The sequence below is a fragment of the Dipodomys merriami genome, unplaced genomic scaffold (assembly GCF_024711535.1).
Source record: "Dipodomys merriami isolate MVZ:Mamm:240054 unplaced genomic scaffold, mDipMer1.0.p SCAF_41, whole genome shotgun sequence".
NCBI classification, from domain to species: domain Eukaryota; kingdom Metazoa; phylum Chordata; class Mammalia; order Rodentia; family Heteromyidae; genus Dipodomys; species Dipodomys merriami.
Genome location: NW_027205715.1, coordinates 10,412,649 through 10,433,236, shown reverse-complemented (window position 1 = coordinate 10,433,236; position 20,588 = coordinate 10,412,649). Strand labels below are relative to the sequence as shown.

At 44.5% G+C, this 20,588-nt stretch overlaps 1 protein-coding gene across 1 annotated transcript; it reads right to left on the bottom strand.

Moving 5' to 3' along the window:
• Positions 1–5,807: 5,807 nt before the first annotated feature.
• On the bottom strand, positions 5,808–14,527 carry LOC138806879 (cocaine esterase-like). Its single transcript, XM_069992289.1, has 13 exons — positions 14,452–14,527; positions 12,210–12,414; positions 11,168–11,279; positions 10,395–10,528; positions 10,055–10,313; positions 9,541–9,639; positions 9,109–9,249; positions 8,888–8,968; positions 8,508–8,652; positions 7,880–7,999; positions 7,308–7,380; positions 6,482–6,656; positions 5,808–5,954 (listed from the first exon to the last, which is right to left on the bottom strand). Exons 1-13 carry the CDS (start codon positions 14,525–14,527, stop codon positions 5,808–5,810), a joined length of 1,767 nt encoding a protein of 588 aa, XP_069848390.1.
• Between the last annotated feature and the right edge of the window lie 6,061 nt (positions 14,528–20,588).

The following is a 20,588-nucleotide window of genomic DNA, read 5'->3' as shown; positions in this document are numbered from 1 at the left end:
CTGAGTAATTTCTTATATGGTTTGCTTGGGTCTCCATGCCAAACATGTGGTTTTTGTCTTTAAAAACTTTGTGCAATCTACATTCTGGGCTGCAGATCTTTGAGACAGGAGTCCACCTGTAGTTGCCAGCTTTCTAATAAGATTCCCAGTTGGGCCTCTCATGATGTGGTTTCTCTGTTTCTCCTGGTTGAATTCCTGTATAAAATTAGTTCAAGTTCCGGGTCTGGTGCCAGCCAAATGGGTTACTGCTGGATGAGGGGAGAAAGTGATGCTGCAGTGTTGGTAAATCAAGACACTCGTCTGGAAACTCAGAAAAAGGATATTTGGCTACTCAGATTCAATAGCTCTCTCTGACCTTCATTCTCCTAATCTAAATAGCACCTGAGCTGAGGGGGCTGAGAGTTTAGCTCCTTGAAGTTCAGGGTCTAGGATCAAATTCCTTTATTTTGACTGAAAATCACAATGCTTCTTCATAGTACTGTGGCTGTGGTGCACCACTGCAAGGTTGAAGGTCCGGATGGGTCCTTCCACTTCCTGCATCACCATTCAGAGACCATGACATCTACAATAACCATGCTAAAAACATGGAATGAAAGGTTCTTAGATGCATTTCTGTATGTTTGAGGAGGCTGATGAAAACTTACATATACCTAATGATCTGGAAAAAGATGGGGAGACAGAGCCAGGATATGTGTGTGTGTGTGTGTGTGTGTGTGTGTGTGTGTGTGTGTGTGTGTGTGTGTGTGGAGAGAAAGAGAGAGAGAGAAAGAGAGAGAAAATGTGAGAGAGACATACAGAGAGACAGAGAGACAGAGAAAGAGACACAGAGAGAAAGACACAGAGAGGCAGAGCGAGAGAAAGAGAGAATGTAGTGAGAATCATAGAATACTGGCACAATGCGTTGTTAAATAGGGAATATATTGAGTGTATGTGTGCTGTGAAATAATATGAAATATTAAGCTGTGAAATTAGGAGTTAAAACTATGAAATATAGAGATAAGTACACATCTAGGGAGCCAAAGACTTTACCAAGGGGACCAGCTGAAGCAGAACCTGCAGAGATAACTAGACAAGTCCAGAAGTGAAGCCATCACCAAGGCAACCAGCCGGCAGCAATAACCAGAAAGGACAGAAGTGAAGAAGCCCAGCCTAAAACATATAAAAACCCAGGAAAGCGAAGACCAAGTGAGACATCCTCCCTGAGCCAATCGAATCCACATCAGACTGACCCTCCACTGGAGCACCAAGGCAAGGTGGCCACTACTCCCTCCAGCTATCCAGAGCAGCCTGGAGGACACTCTCAATGGACACCCCTCAACCTCTGGACCAAGTGACGTGCCTTGTGAGTTCTCCACATGTGGGACATGCTTACTAGAATTAGGTATAAGAGTTAGTTATTGGTGTGGATTCATACTGGAATATTGGAAGTGTTTGGATAAAGTGAGTGAAACTTATTAGTCTAAGCATGATGCTACATGTGTGCTCTGCAGAGAGAAAGAGGCAGGCAAACACAGACACAGACACAGACACAGAGAGACAAGCAAAGAGAGAGAGAAAGAATCAGATACATAAACCAGGTACCAATGGCCCACAACTGCAATCTTAACTTCTCAACTAACATCTGAGGATCCTGGTTCAAAGCTATTCCATTGCACTCACCAACAGGCACAATTCACTTGGTCCTTTTCCAACCAGGAGTTTGGACATGACATGGGATAGGCAGGGACATAGGAGAGGCAGGGCAAGGTTGGTCCTACAAGAGAGTGGCACTGATAGGGCAGTGTTCACAGGAAGTCAGTGGTCAGCACTTTTTGTGAGCCCTTCCCTTCCCCTACTTTTCCTTTGTCCTCCTCCAGGGGAGCTGTGTGGCTTCTGCAGTCCTTGGAATACTGTGAACTCTCACTAAAGTGAAGTTTGTAAATTCGGCGCTATCCTGAGAGAAGCAGGCTCAGAATCCCACAGATGGATAATGCCCCCATAACATGAGTGCAAACATGAGTATTTGAGCAGAGACAGGGAGCTATGACTGTGCTCATTTTGAAATTCTTCCTTGAACTCATTGTTCACAGGTTGCCAACTCCCACTCTAGTTCTGTTATCCCTTAGAGACCTGGTCTGAGGGTCTGCATGGACCCCTTCCTGTTTGTGAGTGGCTGTCCATTCAAACATACTCTTCACTATGGCCCTTCTTTTTTTTTTTAATACATTTTTTGTTTTAAAAATACTGTACAGAGGGGTTACAGTTACAAGAGTAAGGTAATGAGTACATTTCCTATGGAGCATTGTTACCTCCTCCTTTGTTTTTCCCTACCCTCCCTTCCCTTCCTACCTCCCCAACTCTTCCCTCTCTCCCCTTCCACAAGTTGTAAAGTTCTTTTTCAACATAGTTTCTTGTACATCTCATTATTACAGTGGGTCAAACAGTATCCCTGTTTATTTCCTGTTTATATCCCTGTTTATTTGTTTATTTCCCTTACCCTCCTCAAATAAGTAAAGTGTATATACAAGATGTAGGGCATGGGAATCAAATACAGTGAAAACAAGAGTTATACCATATGGGAGGAGCATACTAAAGAAATAAAAAAAATCACATAGTACATTATAAGTACTTTAAAAACAATAGCAAGAAAGGAAAAAAACCACTTGTGTCACTGTCAGGGGGAAGGGAGTCTCAGTTTGTGTGCTGTTTCTTGGTCTTTATTGTGGTCTTGTTGGTTTTCTATGTGTAGGACATCTTTAAGTATCTTTTGTAGGGCTGGTTTGGTGGAGATATATTGTTTCAGTTTTTCTTTGGGTCCAGTCATGGGGCCTGAACTCTGGGCCTGGGCGCTGTCCCTCAGCTCTTCAGCTGAAGGCTAGCACCTCTCCACTTGAGCCACAGCACTACTTTCGGCTTTTTTCTTTTTGCTTATGTGGTGCTGAGGAATCAAACCCAGGGCCTCAGGCATGCAAGGCAAGTGTTCTACCACTGAGCCACCGTCCTAACCCCTCAGTTTTTCTTTGCTATGGAAGGTTTTTATTTGACCTTCAGTTATGAAGGAGAGTTTAGCTGGGTACAGTATTCTTGGTTGATGGTTGTTTGTCTTCAGGGCATGGCATACATCATTCCAGGCTCTTCTTGCTTTAATTGTCTCTGCTGAGAAATCTGAGGTGATTCTAATTGGTTTCCCTTTATACATGATTAATCTTTTCTCCTTGACATCTTTAAGGATTTTTCTTGGTCTGAATTGATCCTGTGGGGATTATAATGTGATAGTAGGATGTCCTGTTTGGTCTGGTCTATTTGGGGCTCTAAAAACTTCTTGTATCTGAATAGGCCTATATTTTTGCATGTTTGGGAAGTTCTCTGCTAGGATCCTGTTAAACAAATTTCCTAGACCATTAACTTTTGTCTCTAGGTGCTCCTCTACACCCATTATCTTCAGCATAGGGCTTCTGATGGTCTCTTCCAAATGTTGAATAGATCTATCATATTTCTGGGGTTTGTCTTGATAGTTGTATGTTCTTTCTCTATAATATCTAGGCTGTTTTCAATCCCCGAGTTCGATCTTCTGCATGGTATAACCTAATGTCAAGACTTTCTACTTAGATTTTTATTCCTTTTCCTTCTAATTGGTCAGCTTTGATGGCTTCAAATTCTTTGTTGGAGCGTTGTTTTAGATCTTGTATGAACTTCTTTACTTCTTTAATTTGGTGTTCAGTGTTTATTCTCAAATCACTTAGTTGATTGGTTATGGTTTCCTTGGACTCCCATTCCTTTTGTCGAGCTCCATTGAGCATTTCCTTTGTGATCTCCATGAACTCTTTCAGCTGTCTCTATGGATTCCATGAATGGCTGTGCTGATCTTTGTCTATTCTCATCCCACTCTCCCAATTCCTGTATTACTCTTTGACTGTTCTCAGCATGCTCACACATTTCCTTTCTTTCTCATTGACTGTTCTCAACCTGCTCACACAATCCTGTATTATTCTTTGAATAGATTCCTCATGCTCACAAGAGTCCTGTATTAATCTTTGGTTTGCCTGCTCTCAATCTCTATCACGCTAACACTGAGTCTTTTGCAGGTTTTCAATCTTTTCATTCACCATGTTTACCAGTAGTGTTTGTAGAGCTTTTTGTGAACTCTCCTCTGGATTTTTCATTAATTTTTCTATCACCTGATTATCATGAGTGGGAGTTGAGATACCTGGACTTGCCATTTTTCTTGTGCTTTTCTGGCTTGTTCTACCCATTTGGTATGATAATAACACCAATTTTGTGCTAGAACACTACTTTAAGGCAAGCATCAACCAGAGTCCTGTAGTTGCACAATAAAAATGGCTACACACTGTGGCATTTCTTAAGGACACATTCCCCTCCATCCTGTGGCGATCCTGGTGGCTGAGATCAAGGGCAGTCATTTACCCACTTGAAAACCATTTGTAGGGAACTTGCTGGTTGCAGCACTGTGAGGAGATAGGACTCTCTGTGCCTCTAGTAATCTGGGTGCCTGATCTGTATTCAGGAGTGTGTGGAACATGTAGATCCTGCTAAGATGCAGTGAGACACCAGGGGACAGAAACTGCAGCCCAGAAGACATGGTGCCATGAAAATCAGCTTTGACTCTTCAATCTGGTGCACAGTACTCTTGACAACCTATAGCCTGGCAGCATGGGTGTTCCTTCTTGGTGCCATTTCCGGAAGGCTCATTTGTCCTAGAATGACTTTCCTAAAGATTCTCTGACCTCCATTCCAGCCACAAGGTCTGACATGCACTGAAGGTCTCCAATCTAAGGAACTGTGGCCAAGGATATGGACCCAGACCCTTCTACCCAGACCTGGGCAGATGCTCTTGTTGGACTCTCAAACAGTTTGGAGAATAGACAATGACACCAATCACCATGAGCACAAGTTTATTGCAGAGCTTCTAGCTCAAGCTCAATGATTCACTCTTGATTATAGGATAGAAGTTTTGTAGTGGATTCATGGGAATGTTAGTGCATTCAGGTAGGACATGATAAGAAAGTAACTAATATAGTGCTTATGCTCCTGGATTTGGTGTGTGTGTGTGTGTGTGAGAGAGAGAGAGAGAGAGAGAGAGAGAGAGAGAGACAGACAGACAGACAGACAGACAGACAGACAGACAGACAGACAGATGGACAGAGACAGACAGAGAGAGAGAGACAGACAGAGAGAGAGGGGGGAGGGGGAGAAAGAGACAGAGAGACAGAGAGAGACAGAGAGTTTTCATGTGTGTTTGTGCTGGTAGTAGAGCTTGAAGTCATGGCTGAGAGGTATCCCTTAGCTTTTTCACTCAAAGCTGGTGTTGCACTCTATTAGAACTAAAGCTCCATTGCCAGTTTTTTGCTGCTTAACAGGAGAGAAGAATCTTATGGACTTTCCTACCCAGGTTGGCTTCAAACTATACTCTTTGGATCTCAGTCTCTTGAGATTTAGTACAGGCCACCAGCGCATGGCTCAAGCCATGCGTTCTGCTGGAGGTATCTCAGACAGTAACTAATAGTGAGAAATAGATATTATGAAAACTGAGTCACAGCTGAAGAAGATAGTGAATGAAGCAGAGGCGTTAGATCAAGGTGCTGGTTTGGTATCAGCCAAATGGGATACAGCCAGGCAAGAGGAGAAAGTGAGGCTGGAATGTTTGTAAACCCGGGCACTGGCCTGGAACCTCAAGATAAGGACTTTTGGCTACACAGACTCAATTGCTCTCTCTGACATTCATTCTCCTAACCTAATCAGTACCTGGGCTGGGGAGCTGAGAGTCTAGGTCCTTGAAGTTCAGGGTTTAGTAACAAATTCCTTTATTTTCACTGAAATTCACAATGCTTCTTCTTACTACTGTGGCTGTGGTGCACCACTGCAAGGTCCCCATCTGCACCATCATTCAGAACCCTGGCATCCACAATAACCATGCTAATAGTAAAATCATGGAATGAAAGGGTTTTAGAAGCATTCTGTATGAGTGAGGATGTTGATGAAAACTTATACGTAATTAGTGATCTCAACAAAGACAAGGCAAGAAACAGGATATAAGTAGAGAGAAATATGATAGAGAAACAGAGACTCAGACAGAAACAGAGAGGCAATCTCAGATATAGACATAGACACAGAGGCACAAACAAAGAGAGACTCAGAGAAAGCATTAAAGATACAACCCAGGTGCCAGTGACTCACACCTGTAATCCTAGCTTCTCAGGAGCCCTAGAACTGATGATCTTGACTGAAAGCCAGCCCAGGTTATCTCCAATTAAACACTCAACAACCCTAACTAGAATCCAATGGGAATGAAAGTATTTGTCTGCATAAAGTTAGGTTTGAAAGTGTCCTAAACAATTTGATTAAAAATATCAAGGACTGGGATGTAGCTCAGTGGCAAAGCACTTGTTGATCAAGTATGATAACCTGGGATTGATCCTCATTACCAGAAAAAAGTAAATAAATGAAGAGAAAAAAGTAAAAAGGATAGTGAAGAATGCATCACACTCAGATGTGAGGCCCCATTGAGCTCCTGGATCTTCTGGGGCAGGGTCTTGGTCCAGAACTTCAGCCTGGAGGTCTTCAAGGCCTGGCCCACAGCAGGAGGGATGTCCAGCAATAGGTACTGTTCCTTCTGGTCAAACATGGGCCAGTGGAGCAGATCCAAACTGTTGGGGTTCCTGTGGACACCCCAGGAGAAGAGGTGTGGTAAGAGTCATTCTGATCATTCTGAGTTCTGGTGAACCTACACCATATCACCTCATAAGGGTCATGTCATGCAGCCCAAAAGATCAAGAGTGGAGGGAAGGAGGGAAACTTTATTGGAACTTTATAGGAAAGCCGAGACCTCCCTCTAGTATCTGTTGCATATGGCTCAGAGCCCCCTCACATAGGTGAGTGATGATGTTTCTACAAAAATGTGGAAAACTAGGGCTGGGAAGGTGGCTCAGTGGTAGAGTGCTTGCCTTGCATGCCTGAGGCCCTGGGTTCGATTCCTCACCACCACATAAGCAAAAAGAAAAAACCCAGAAGTGACGCTGTGGCTCAAGTGGTAGAGTGCTAGCCTTGATCTGAAGAGCTGAGGGACAGCGCCCGGGCCGAGAGTTCAGGCCCCACGACCAGACCCCCCCAAAAAAGTGGACAACTTTCAGCTCTCTGGGGCAAGAGAGAGTGACTTGAACCTACAAAGCACTCACTGTGTGTGAGTGAGTTCTGGGGTTTAAGGCAGAGCTGTCGTTTGAGTAAGAATTATACATGCATATCAAGATGCCACAAGGGGATCACTAGGTGGACTCCAATCGTGGGAGGCAGAGTTCGGTGTATGTTCTCACCTATTCTGGGCAAAGTTGGCCCAGTACTTCATCATCCTCCTGCTCAGTAGCTCCTCTTCCTCAGAAAAGCCCGCTGCACAAAGGAGAACAGGAGTCAGCATCTTGGACAACATTTGAGGGTGCCTACTCCTGCTCTACACCCTCCATTCAATTGTAGTCTGGTCTTCCATACCAGCGAACTTCTCTTCCTCTCTTCCACCCAAGATCAGGTACTCCCATTGCACAACCTTCCATTCTTCTTCCTTACCTCTACCTGAAAAGACTAGAGTGTATTCCTAGACTAGTGGACAGTTCTTCCCCAGTCCTTGGGAATAATGTATGGACAATCTTCATGTCCTATCATCTATTCTGTACCCATGTCTGACACCTTATAGCAAGTGGGGACAGGTGTTGGCAGCACAGGCTGCTTGGGAAAAGGTATGGATTGTCACACCTGAAGCTTTTGGAATGGTAAGATTTTACACACTTCATCATGTCCTCTCTCTGAGCTTCCATGGTAGACCATGAGAAGACCCCACCTACAGGGATTCTAGGGAGGCCCATTCTAGTTTATGGAAATGAAGAAGACTCACGGCTGCTGCCATACAAAGAAGACCCAAAGACAAAGTCAACCTCATCACCATGGCCGGCCCTCACATATGGAGGCCTGGGGTTCGAGGTCAAGTTCTTACGATGTTGGAACAAGTGAGAACCTGGAGGTGGAGACAAATTATGACATGCTGACTTCTCAACTGGAGTCATCTTTCCTCATCTTTGGTGACAAGATAGCTAGGTTGAAGCTGCCTGGAATCTGGACTGTGAAGTGAGAAACCTCAGGAAGGAGGAGGCTTTGTAAACCTCAAAGATGGTCATCACAGTGAATGATCCATTCTCTGACTTCTAGGATGAGCTTTGAGGCCAAGAATTTCAAGGTACTCCCATTTTCCTGGTGACCAATGGGAAAAGCTTTGGTTAAATCATGGCTTGGATTTCCTATCTGTGTGGTCTTAGACTAGTAACAGACTAAGTTTTCTTTTCTGTAAAGTGCCAGTGATGCCTGTGCCTTGCCATAGCCATGAGAGGCCTATGGGACAGCAAGTGCCTGGCCCTGGGGCCTTGAGAGACACAAAAGTGGGGACTTGGACATCACAGATGTTCGCTGAGATGCACAGTTCTGAGCTGCCCGCTGCACAGTCAGATCTCAGCCACAGATGTACTCACGCTGGAAATGTGCTACATGCAGTGCAGGCATCACAAACGTAAAGTCTGCCATCATGTCTTGGAACTGGGCTTGGAGGGTCTGGGAGTCCTCTGTGTCCCCCATGTACTCTTCCATCAGCAGGTGAGCACACTCAGCAGGCAAGTTCTGTGCCAAGAAGATCAGAGAGAGTCAGGTTAGGCAGGCAATAGAGTGAGAGGAAGGAGGCAGCCTCTGGGTGGGGAGATGGGGCATGGATGGGACACTAGTATAAGGGGGAAAGAGACAAACTCTGGTGAAACCCCACCACGATCACATATCCCATCCTTTATTACTGAAGGTTACTGTGGGAACAAATAGCTTGGGATTTCCCATCCAATGGGGCAGGTGTCCAGGTCCTTACCATGCGTTGTACCATGTACTGCATGACAGATGGCAAGTTGCTTCTATTTATTCCCATTATCATGTCAAATAATCCCAACATCTAAGTGGTGGGGAGACAATTTAAGTTGGAATTGTGTGGTCATGAAGGTATCGTGCCCTGTCCAACCATATACTCCCTACCACTCACACACATAACAGATGACCTCCCCAGACAACTAATAAGTTAGAATGAAGTCTCACCTTGGGGATGCCATAGCCATACTCATCACTGTTAATACCAATGATGCTAGGGACAGGGTGGAAGTCAGCAGAAGCCAGCAGCTCTTTGGGATGCCTGGGTAAGAAGACTCCATCCACCACTCCAGGCATGACCTTGAAAGTCTGAGGAGGCATCAATGATAAGGAGTTGAGATCACATACCACACATAAACTATTGTCCTCATGTTACATTCACCATATTCTAATTCTTCCCAGCATTCTCTCTCACACAGAAACCAAGACATCCAACATTTGAGTTAGCCTCCCTTACTTTTTGCTTTGTATCCAGGGCTACAAACCAGTCATTGGTTCACAGTATTAGGACCGGCTGATTCGTACCCTATTTCCCTTTTTCCCTCAGGGAGCAGTGGGCAGTTTCCTCTGATGGACCCTCACCACACCATTCAGCCTGACCTTGGTAATAGCCAGCATTTCCTCTTCACTCTTGGCCCGCAGGCAGCGCACCAGGGCCTCTGAGTTCATCTTCACACAGGCAGACAGATTGGCCACCACCTGAAAAGCAACCAGACAATAGCTGCCTTACTCTTTGAAGTAGCAAGAGAGGTTTGTCCAACTCAGACTAATGAAAATTACTCCAAAACTCGTAGTTATAGTTTGTGGGTTGCTATAGGTGTGAAATCATTCCCACTTTCATGATGCTCAGGGACCTTGAATGGAGGATTCATCCTGTCGGCTCATATTATCACCACCTGGAAGAACCTGGGTGTAGCCTTGCTGCCCACAGACCACACTCAACCTTTGTGAGGCTGAAAGGTGTTGATTCTACCCATGAGCCCTTTCCAATTCCTAAGAAGGTCCCAAGTTACCTCCATGATCTCTTTAGTGCCAATTAAATAGAGTCAGCCAGGAGCTCTAAGGGTGAAGGGAAATACAGGGAGTGTGGCGCAGAGCAGCCGAGGGCACTCACTGAGGAGACTGGTTCAGAGGAGCTGGAGATGAGGTCTGGCACCACGGCCACCCCACTTTCCATGATGGCACCATGGAACAGTCCTTGGGACATGGGAGACACAACATGTGAGGACACACTTGTACCACCTGCAGACTGGCCAAAAATGGTGACACGGTTGGGGTTGCCTCCAAAGTGGGCGATATTCTGCTGGACCCAGCGTAGGGCGGCCACTTGGTCCAGGTAGCCCCAGTTGCCAGTGGCATGCTGGTCTCCAGTGCTGAAAAGTTACAGAGACTAGGATCACAGGACTGTCCTGGCTCTTCTTGGCCCTCATTGCCCATTTCAATCCCCCACTCACCTGAAGAAGCCCAGGACTCCCAGACGGTACTGGATGGTGACCACCACCACATTCTCAATGGCTGCCAGCATGGATCCATCATACATGGCAGCCATGCCCATAACAAATGCACCACCATGGATCCACACCATCACCTGAGAAAGTGAGACAACTGTCACTGATTCCCATTCAGCTTCAATCCTAACTCTGGTTGCCCTAACACTGCCCATGGCTCTGGCAGTGGGCAGTTGCCAACATCAAAGAATTCCTTCAAGAGCTCCTGAACTCAGCCCTGGGTGAGGGCCCCAAGTTCAGTCAGTATCCTTGAGGTCCACTCTAGGAATCCAAGTCTGAATTAAGGGCTCCAAGACTAGAATATTGGTGTTTTTACTCTGTTGCCTATCTAAAATGGCAAGAAAAGGTGCATTTCTCTGAATGTCTCACCTTAAAATGAGTCAAAAGGATTACATAATAGCATTGGCACAATAGTCAAGCCACAATTTGAGTGATCTCAAAGTATAGCACTTGAGTTTCTCACTGAGACTTCTGGGCTCATGTTGGTAGAGTGAGATCTTGTTTCATTAGAGAGCCCATGCCTCTAACATCTGGGAACAGTTAGGACTCTCCATCCCCTACCATTGGTGAGTCACCATTCCTGGCACGTGGTGTTTGGAATCTGATAATGAAACTTCTCATTAGGTTCCACACTGGCTCAGAGCTGTTCCTTCCCGTACTAAGAGTCTTACAGAAAAAAAATGTCCTCCTACAAAGTACAGCCAAGTCCTGACACTTACAGGCAGGTTAGAGCCCTCCTGGGCACCAGCAGGCGAGTAGATGTTAAGATAAAGGCAGTCTTCAGACATTGAGATGGAAGGTGTATTTATAATAAAAGCAACTTGCAGACACCTGTTTTAAAGAGTAGACAATTATTCCAAGGTTTGTCTCATGGCAAAAAATCTGACCTTAGGGCTAGATTTGTTTCTAGCCACTGTAAATATCTGCTGTACTGGTGCCTGGTATATACATAATCTTCTCTCATGTCTGTTCGAAACAAGACAGGCCACATTACTTGGGATAGTGAGGCTCACCATCTCAGGCTAGGCTGTAGCTTTGATTTTCAGAAAGCCTTCATGTTGTGTGGGCATTGGGTATCTCTCTTCCTAAGGCTTGTATATCTTGACTCATAGAGGTTTCTAGAAGCATTGGGTGCAAGTATTGACATTTACACTTTCTCTCTGTGCCAATTAAAGACCAGCCAGAGTTGCTGCCACCATAACAGTATAGTATGAATGCATGAAGCTCAGTTACCCCTAGGGTAGTGAGACATTGCTGAAATCCAAATCCAGACCCCAGAGAAACACATTCCCTTAACCATATGTCCACTTGAATGCACTTAGACATTTCCTTAACCAGTGCCACCTGGCCCTTTGAGTAGGCACAGTGGGTATGGAGCTTGGCTTCTCCCAGGAGCCCCCACTGCTGCCTTCCCCAGGGATCTGTAGCATCGGGTTGGACCAGGACCTTTGTCAGGTACCTAAGCCAATGTAATTCTTTCCCAGGGACTCCTCCTCTGGTGGCAGATATCTATTGGCATTATCCAAGCCATAGCACAAGTATATGTTTCTGCTTTGACACCTAGTGCTAGCACTGCTCATATGCAAAGGCAGAGCCATGAGCCTGGCACTGAATCTCAACAAATTCAATATAAACATGGACAGGAAACATTCTCCAATGCAGAAGGAAATGGAGTGTGGGATTTATTTACATGGGAGAAATACTCAGCCTGGTCCAGGGTGCCCCTCCCACCACAGAGATCCTCACTCCACGAGAACTTACATGGCTGGGTAGGAGGTGGCATCCCTCACACCACTCCATGGTTCAGGGGGCTCTGGAGGGGCAAACCGCAGTGGTCCTACAGGTGGCTTGGCAAAGGGAATGCCCAGAAAGATGTGGACTCCCACATTGGTGTCATTCACATGGACGAGGCTGCCCTGCACCTGCCCATATTGCGTGGTCCTGATGGGGCTGGCTGGCTGCTGGCCTGTGGGTAGAGATGCACATCAGAATTGCTTTGGCCCTATCAGCTGCCACTCACATTGTGTCTCCTGTTGGCTCTATGCCACCCACAGTTTAGCCTGGCAAGGTCCTCTGATCTGCAGGTTCAATGGCTTCACATACATTCTGCCTGCATGACTGTGCTCCAACACCACTGTTTTCACTGACCTGACCCAGACCTTCCTACCAGGCAGGCTCCCCGAGGTTCTTTGGGAGTTGATATCATCATTAAGCCCTACCAGTTTCCAGCTTATGTCTTAAATGATGTGAGAATAAGCATCATTTCTAGTAACCCAACATTTTTAACAAGGCATCATTAGGAAGCTGAGGATTGGACTGAACCTATCCAGTCGTCATGGAATTCACACTGGAGGTAGCTAAAATGCTAAGAAGAGATAAGGGCCCTAAGAAGAGAGGAACATAGCTCTGAGCAGATTATGAAAACCTTGGCTGGCTTTTGTTAGGTTTTAAGAATAGGTCAGTCAATTGGAAACCAACCCATAGTCCACAATGATGATAATTGCTTAAGTGGATGCCGATTACATTGGGTTTGTTTCTTCTAACTTAAGACAGAGAACACTTTTGTTTGTGCTCATGTTTGGTAGTCCCAAAACTCCTGCTCCTTTATGTGTTTTAGACATCCAGTCAGGGGCACAATTTTTGGCTATATTTTAATCAGTACCAATTCCACTTCTAATGGAATCTTCTCTTCCATTATTAACTTCAGGTTGCAGTAATTCACAAATTTCACCTGTTCCTATGATAAATTAACTCTCTTGCCCCTAAGCAATGTCTCAGAGCTAGTTGTGAATCAGCCAGGTTCATGTCACCTGGTATAGCCAAATCAAGATAGCAACCACAAATAGGCACCACAGACAGCAATTTCCCAACATCTTTACAAGTCCACAGACATACCAATGACCTCCATGTTGTCTACACAAGAGGTTTTGGCTACATGGGAATTCTGATCCTCAGTGGAGCCACAAACCACTCACATTCATAGTTGTTACAGTAAAAGATAAAAATTGCTCTTAGGTTCCTGTTAGAGACCAGCCACATAGATGTTGCTTCAAGCCCATCATGAAAGTTTCTGAGGAAGCTGAGCCATACAGTGTCAAAAACTGACCCTTGAATTAGGAGATTTAAAACCTTGGGACTTCTAGATGCATGGATTGCTCAACCAGCTCCTCATGATAGTAACAGTTGTGATCTTGGACTCAATATTTTGCAATCAGTACCAACAGCTTGATCAAGAGCAGGTAAGGGAGGGAATCTGGTAGGAGTGGGCCATGGGTAAGGGGAGGGGAACTGTTTAGGGTAGGTTAAATAAGAGAGAATAGGGGAGTTCATCAGGGCCTACCCTAACATGCTCTGTGGTGAGGGGGATCAAAGGTTGTGCATGTATTTCTGGATATAATTCTCTGGTGGCATGATAAGGGCCTGGGGACTTTGTGATAGGCACAGGGTACATACCCTTTACCCAAGGAGCCAACAAGCTTTTGCCCAGATTTGAATGAAGCCCAGTGGCATCTCAATTCAACTTCATGTTGTGTTTCTGGGGAGGTGTAGCTCTTCAAGGACCAGAAACTTTTGCCAGGGCCTTGAACCATGCCAAGATGCTTCTCTTGAGATAAAGGAGACCCATCCATAAACAAAGGAATGTGGGAATGACATTAGCAGACTCAGTAGCAGTTATAGCCACAGGTATACCTACACACAGAGGACGGCAATGTCCAGAATCCCTGACTCTGCCTGACACATTTCAGTGCACTTCAGACTCTTCGATTTGGGTCTCACTCCTCTGTGTCCTCAGGCATCAATCACCCTCTCTGAGTTCTATGATCTCCACCATGGGCTTTTATGGATGCTTAAAGAGCACAATTTTCCCACACTATCATTTGTTATGTCCACCTGCCCCTCCCTCCCTTCTCCAAGCTCAAACTCTACTCTACACAATGTGGCAGATATCAGACTAGTCCTTGTACTCTCCAACTCCCATCCCAACTCCCTGCATGAGTCTCACCCTGAATCTGGAGTGGGAGAAGCAGGAATCCACAGACCACTGCAGTCAGACAAGCAGGAAGTTGGTGGAGTAGCATGGCTGCCTCACAAGACCTTTTTTGGCCCTCCAGACAGCACACTGCAACTGAACAACAGGTACAGTTCAAGTAGACCTTGCCCAGCCAGGAGTTTGAACCTGACATGGAGTAGGCAGGGACATTTAGAGGCTGGGCAAGGTTGTTCCTGCAAGAGAGTGGCACTGATGGGGCAGTGGTCACAGGAAGTCAGTAGTCAGCACTGTGGGTGTGAGACTTCCCTTCTCCTACTTTGCCTTTGCCTTCCTCCAGAGGTGCTGTGTGGCTTCTGCAGCCCTTGAAATACTAGGAGCTATCACTGAGGTGAAGGTTGTGATGGAGAAATTCCTGGCTGGTCTGCAGAAAAGCAGACTCAGGATCACACAGATGGATATGCCCCCCACCTTCCACGGGGGAAGGTGAGCACTTGAGCAGACACAGGGAGCTATAACTGTGCTCATCTTGAGATTCCTCCTTGATCTCATTGCTCATAGATTCCTGAGTCTACTTTCATGTTCGCTCATGTCTTGGAGTTGTGGTATGAGGGACTGCATGGACCCCTTCCTATTTAGAAATGGCTGTTCCCTTTATACCTATGTGTCTCTGTAGCATTTCTTAAGGACTCATTCTCCTATTCATCCAGCCCTCAATCTGTGGTTACCATAGTGTCTAACTTCAAGTGCAGTCATTTACACACTTGAAACACATTTAAGGGAACTTTGTAGTTGCAACATTGAAAGAAGAAGACAGGGTTCTCTGGGCCTGTGGTGATCTGGGAGCCAGGTCAGTAACTGGGAGTGTATGAAGTACTTAGAATGCTGCTAGGATTCAGTAAGGGGTCAGGAGCTGCAACCCAGACTGACTTTCCAGAGGAAGTAGTGCCATTGGAAACTAGCTTTGATTCTTCAAGCTGGTGCACAATACTGTTTAGTACCTACAGCCTGGCACCACAGGCTTTCCTTCTTAGGACCCTTCCTGGAGGGGTCATTTCTCCTGGCATGACTTGTCTAAAGATTCTCTGAACTGAAATGGGGAATTCCCAGGAGTCATCACTCAGACAAAATATATAGCCAATGAAAAGTCTTTATTAGCCGACTGGTGACCACACTCCTGTGTTGGGTGTGATGATCCCCTCAAATAGAATATAAAATGTGAAATTAGAAAGAGGAACAATTACCTATGATCAAGAATCAGGCCAAACTTGAAAGGCAGGATCTGCCTATACAGAAAAAAAAACTACAGGCTAGTCATTAAAAGGAAAAATTCCAAAGATAAAAGGCTTGAAGTAAATTGTGAGCTAAACACCAGGTTACTGGAATTTGGTAAATAACTGTGAGACTCAGAAAGAGTCAGAAAACCTAGAAAATGGTTTGATTTTGGGTGTGATTTGGAATGCGATTTTTGCTATGAGGACTTATTGTTCTGCTTATTGAGGTTGTAATTGCTATTTCATTAACTGGCATCTTTGATGGGAAGATTGGCATGAGGACTTTGCCTTGTGACTTATTGCCTTGTTATTTGAATGACTGGAATGATAATCACCATTTTGTAATCCTTACTGCTAGCCCTGCTTCTGTAACTTGCTTCTTTGTGGATCACAAAACTACCACATGCCACCTGCAAGTAGGCCCTCCCTTCCCCCATGGCTTGCCTTAAAATACCCTGAGCTATTTGACTTTATTGCTGGTCTTCAATGTCTTTACCTGCCCTGGCTAATAAACAATTCCTAGCCCAATTGACTGTTGGTGACTCCTTTATCCAATCATAGGTTCAAGTCCCACCAGCCAGGGAAGTTGGGATACTGCAGGATACCCAAGTGTAATAGACTCCCAAACTAGTCAGGTTCATATACCCCTCACCTGGAAGTTTCCTTTTTCCTAATCTACAGCTACAAGCAAGCAGGAATCAACAGTAGCAGAAGTCAGCGTTAAGCAAAGTGGTGCCTTATCCAATTTAGGTGCATTGTGCAAAGCACTTTCCTGCCCTGGCTGGCTTTTAACTGCAATCCTCAGATCTCAGCCTCCTGAGTAGCTAAGATTACAGATATGAGCTACCAGTGCCCGGCTGGGCTGCAGGTCTTTGAGACAGGAGTCCACCTGCAGTTGCCAGCTTTCTAATAAGACTCTCAATTAGACCTCTCAAGATGTGGCTTCTCTGTTTCTCCTGGTTGAATTCCTGTACAAAATGGGCTCAAGATCCTGGTCTGATGCCAGCCAAATGGGTGGGCAAGGGGAGAATGTGATGCTGCAGTGTTGGTAAATCAAAGACACTCGTCTGGAGACTGGAATAAGGATATTTGGCTACTCAGATTCAGTAGCTCTCTCTGACCTTCATTCTCAATCCAAATAACAGCTGGACTAGGGCGCTGAGAGTTTAGGGTCAGGACCAAGTTGAGTTATCTGACTGAAAATCACAGTGTTTCTTCTTAATTCTCTGGCTGTGCTGCACCACTGCAAGGCTGAAGGTCCTGATGGGTCCTTCCACCTCCTGCGCCATCATTCAGAGAAATGACATCTACAATAACCATGCTAAAAAACATGGAATGAAAGGTTTTTAGACGCATTTCTGTATGTTTGAGGAGGTTGATGAAAACTTACATATACCTATTGATCTGGAGAAAGATGAGGAGACAGAGCCAGGAGAGAGAAAAAGATAGAGAGAGACAGACAAACACACACACAGACACACAGAGAGAGAGTCACAGAGAGGCAGAGAGAGAGAGACACAGAATAACAGAGCAAGAGAAAGAGAGAGACAGACACACACACAGAAAGACATACAGAGAGATTCACAGGGAGAGACAGAGAGACAGAGAAAGAGAGACACATGGAGGGGAGCAGGTGTAGGGGGGAGATGAGAAGGGATCGGAAGGGGAAACAAAGGAGGAGGCAACAATGCTTGATAAGAAATGTACTCATTACCTTGTTCATGCAATTGTAACCCCTCTGTCCAGTATTTTCACAATTTAAAAAAAGAGGCACAGAGAGACAGAGAGAGTGTAGTGAGTGAGAATTATGGAATAATGACATAGTGCGTTGTTAAATAGGGAATATATTAAGTGTATGTGTACTGTGAAACAGTATGAAATATCAAGCTGTGAAATTAGGAGTTAGAACTATGGAATACAGAGATAAGTACACACCCAGTTAGCCAAAGACTTTACCAAAGTGACCAGCTGAAGCAGAACCTGCAGAGATATGAGTTAGTTGTTGGTGTGGATTCATACTGGTATATTTGAAGTATTTGGATAAATTGAGTGAAACTTATTAGTCTAAGCATGATGCTACATGTGTGCTCTGCAGAGAGAGAGACAGAGGAAGGTAGTCACAGACACAGACACAGACACAGACACAGACACAGAGAGACAAGCAAAGAGAGAGAGAGAGAGAAAGAATCAGATACATGAACCAGGTACCAATGGCCCATAACTGCAATCTTAACTTCTCAGCTAACATCTGAGGATCCTGGTTCAAAGCTATTCCATTGCACTCACCAACAGGCATAATTCACCTAGTTCTTGTCCAACCAGAGTTTGGACATGACATGGGATAGGCAGGGACATAGGAGAGGCAGGGCAAGATTGGTTCTACAAGAGAGTGGCACTGATGGGGCAGTGTTCACAGGAAGTCAGTGGTCAGCACTTTTTGTGAGCCCTTCCCTTCCCCTACTTTTCCTTTGTCCTCCTCCAGGGGAGCTGTGTGGCTTCTGCAGTCCTTGGAATACTGTGAACTCTCACTAAAGTGAAGTTTGTAAATTCAGCACTATCCTGAGAGAAGCAGGCTCAGAATCCCACAGATGGATAATGCCCCCACAACATGAATGCAAACATGAGTACTTGAGCAGAGACAGGGAGCTATGACTGTGCTCATTTTGAAGTTCTTCCTGAACTTATTGTTCACAGGTTGCCAACTCCCACTTTAGTTCTGTTATCTCTTAGAGACATGGTCTGAGGGTCTGCATGGACCCCTTCCTGTTTGTGAGTGGCTGTCCATTCAAACATACTCTTCACTGTGGCCCTTCATTTTTAAATATATTTTTGTCATAAAAATACTGTGCAGAGGGGTTTTACAGTTACATGAGTAAGGTATTGAGTACATTTCCTATTGAGCATTGTTACCTCTTCCTTTGTTTTTCTCTAATATCCCTTCCCTACCTACCTCCCCAACTCCTCCTTCCCTTCCCCCCCACAAGTTGTAAAGTTCTTTTTCAACATAGTGTCGTGTACATCTCACTGTTATAGTGGGTCAACCTGTATCCCTGTTTAAGCATTTTATTTATTTTCCTTACCCTCCCCAAATAAGAAAAGTGTATATACAAGATGTAGGGCATGGGAATCAAATACAGTGAAAACAAGAGTTATACCATATGGGAGGAACATACTAAAGAAATTTAAAAAAATCACATACTACATTATAAGTACTTTTAAAACAATAGCAAGAAAGGAAAAAAACCACTTGTGTCACTGTGGGGGGGGGGTTCATTTCACTTAACACCATCTTATATGTTCATATGTACATAGCTTTTGAGCTTTTCTTCTTGTCCTAGACATATACAAGTTATTGCAAATAAGTGAAACCATGGGACCTATGTTTCCTTGGACCTGGCTTACTTCACTCAATATAATTTTTTCCAAGTCTTTCCATTTCCTTACAAATGGGACTATGTCATTCTTTCTGATGGAGGCATAGAATTCCAGTGTGTGTGTGTGTGTGTGTGTGTGTGTGTGTGTGTGTGTGTGTGTGTGTGTGTATACGTGTGTGTGTGTGTGTGTGTGTGTGTATCACATTTTCTTGATTCATTCATCTACTGAGGGGCATCTGGGTTGGTTCCATATCTTAGCTATGGTAAATAATATTGCTTCAATTAACATAGTTGCGCTGGTAGCTTTAGTATGGTCTTGTTTGTGGTTTTTTGGGTAAATGCCCAAAAGGGAGATTGCTGGGTCATAGGGGAGCTCTATGTGGAGTCTTTTGAGAAACCTCCATACTACTTTCTAAAGTGGTTGAACAAGTTTACACTCCCACCAACAATGAAGTAGGGTGCCCTTCTGTCCATATTCCCTCCAGCATCTGTTGTTATTAGAGTTCTTGATTATAGCCATTCTAACTAGGGTGAGGTGGTATCTCAATGTTGTTTTGATTTGCATTTCTTTTATGGCTAGGCAGGTTGAGCATTTCTTCATGTGTCTATTGGCCATCCTTCTTTCCTCTTCAGAGAAGTTTCTCTTTAAGTCTTTAGCACACTTATGTATTGGGAAGTTGTTTCTTTGAGGACTTGTTGTTGGGGGATTTAATTTTTTGAGTTCCAGGTATATTTTAGATATGAGACCCTTGTCCGTTGTATGGCTAGTGAAGTTCTTCTCCCGATCCGTGGGCTTTCTATTGATCTTGCTAGCTATGTCCTTTGCCATGCAGAAGCTCTTCAATTTCATGCAATCCCATTTGTCCAACCTTTGATGAGTCCCTTCCTGGTTTGGTGATGAAGGTTATGATGGCTTTATAGAATGAGTTCAGTAGGGAACTTTCTCTTTCAATTTCATTGAAGAGTTGGAGGAATATTGGTGTGAGCTCTGCTTTGAAGGCCTTGTAGAATTCCTCTGTAAATCCTGGGCTTTTCTTAGATGGGAGATCTCTTATTGCTGTTTCTATTTCAATGTTTCATACGGGCCTGTTAAGATGGTTTAACTCATCTTGGTTTAGTTTCAGCATGTCGATATTTGCTAGGAAAAGGTCCATTTCTGCCAAGTTCTCAAACTTATTAGAATAAAGGTTTGAGAAGTATTCCCTTATAATGTTCTGAATCTTGGTTGTTTCTGTGGTGATGTTTCCATTCTCATCTCTGAGTATATTTATTTGGGTGTGTTCTCTTCTTTCTCTGATAAGATTTGCCAAGGGTCTATCAATTTGTTAATTTTTTCAAAGAACCAACTCTTTGTTTTGTTGATTCTTTCTATGTTTTTTTGGAATCTAATTCATTTAATTCTGATTTAATTTTAATTATTGATTTCCATCTACTGGATTGGGGTTTATCTTGCTGTTCTTTCTCAAGGAGGTTCAGATGTCTCATTAAGTTGTTGGTTCCAAAT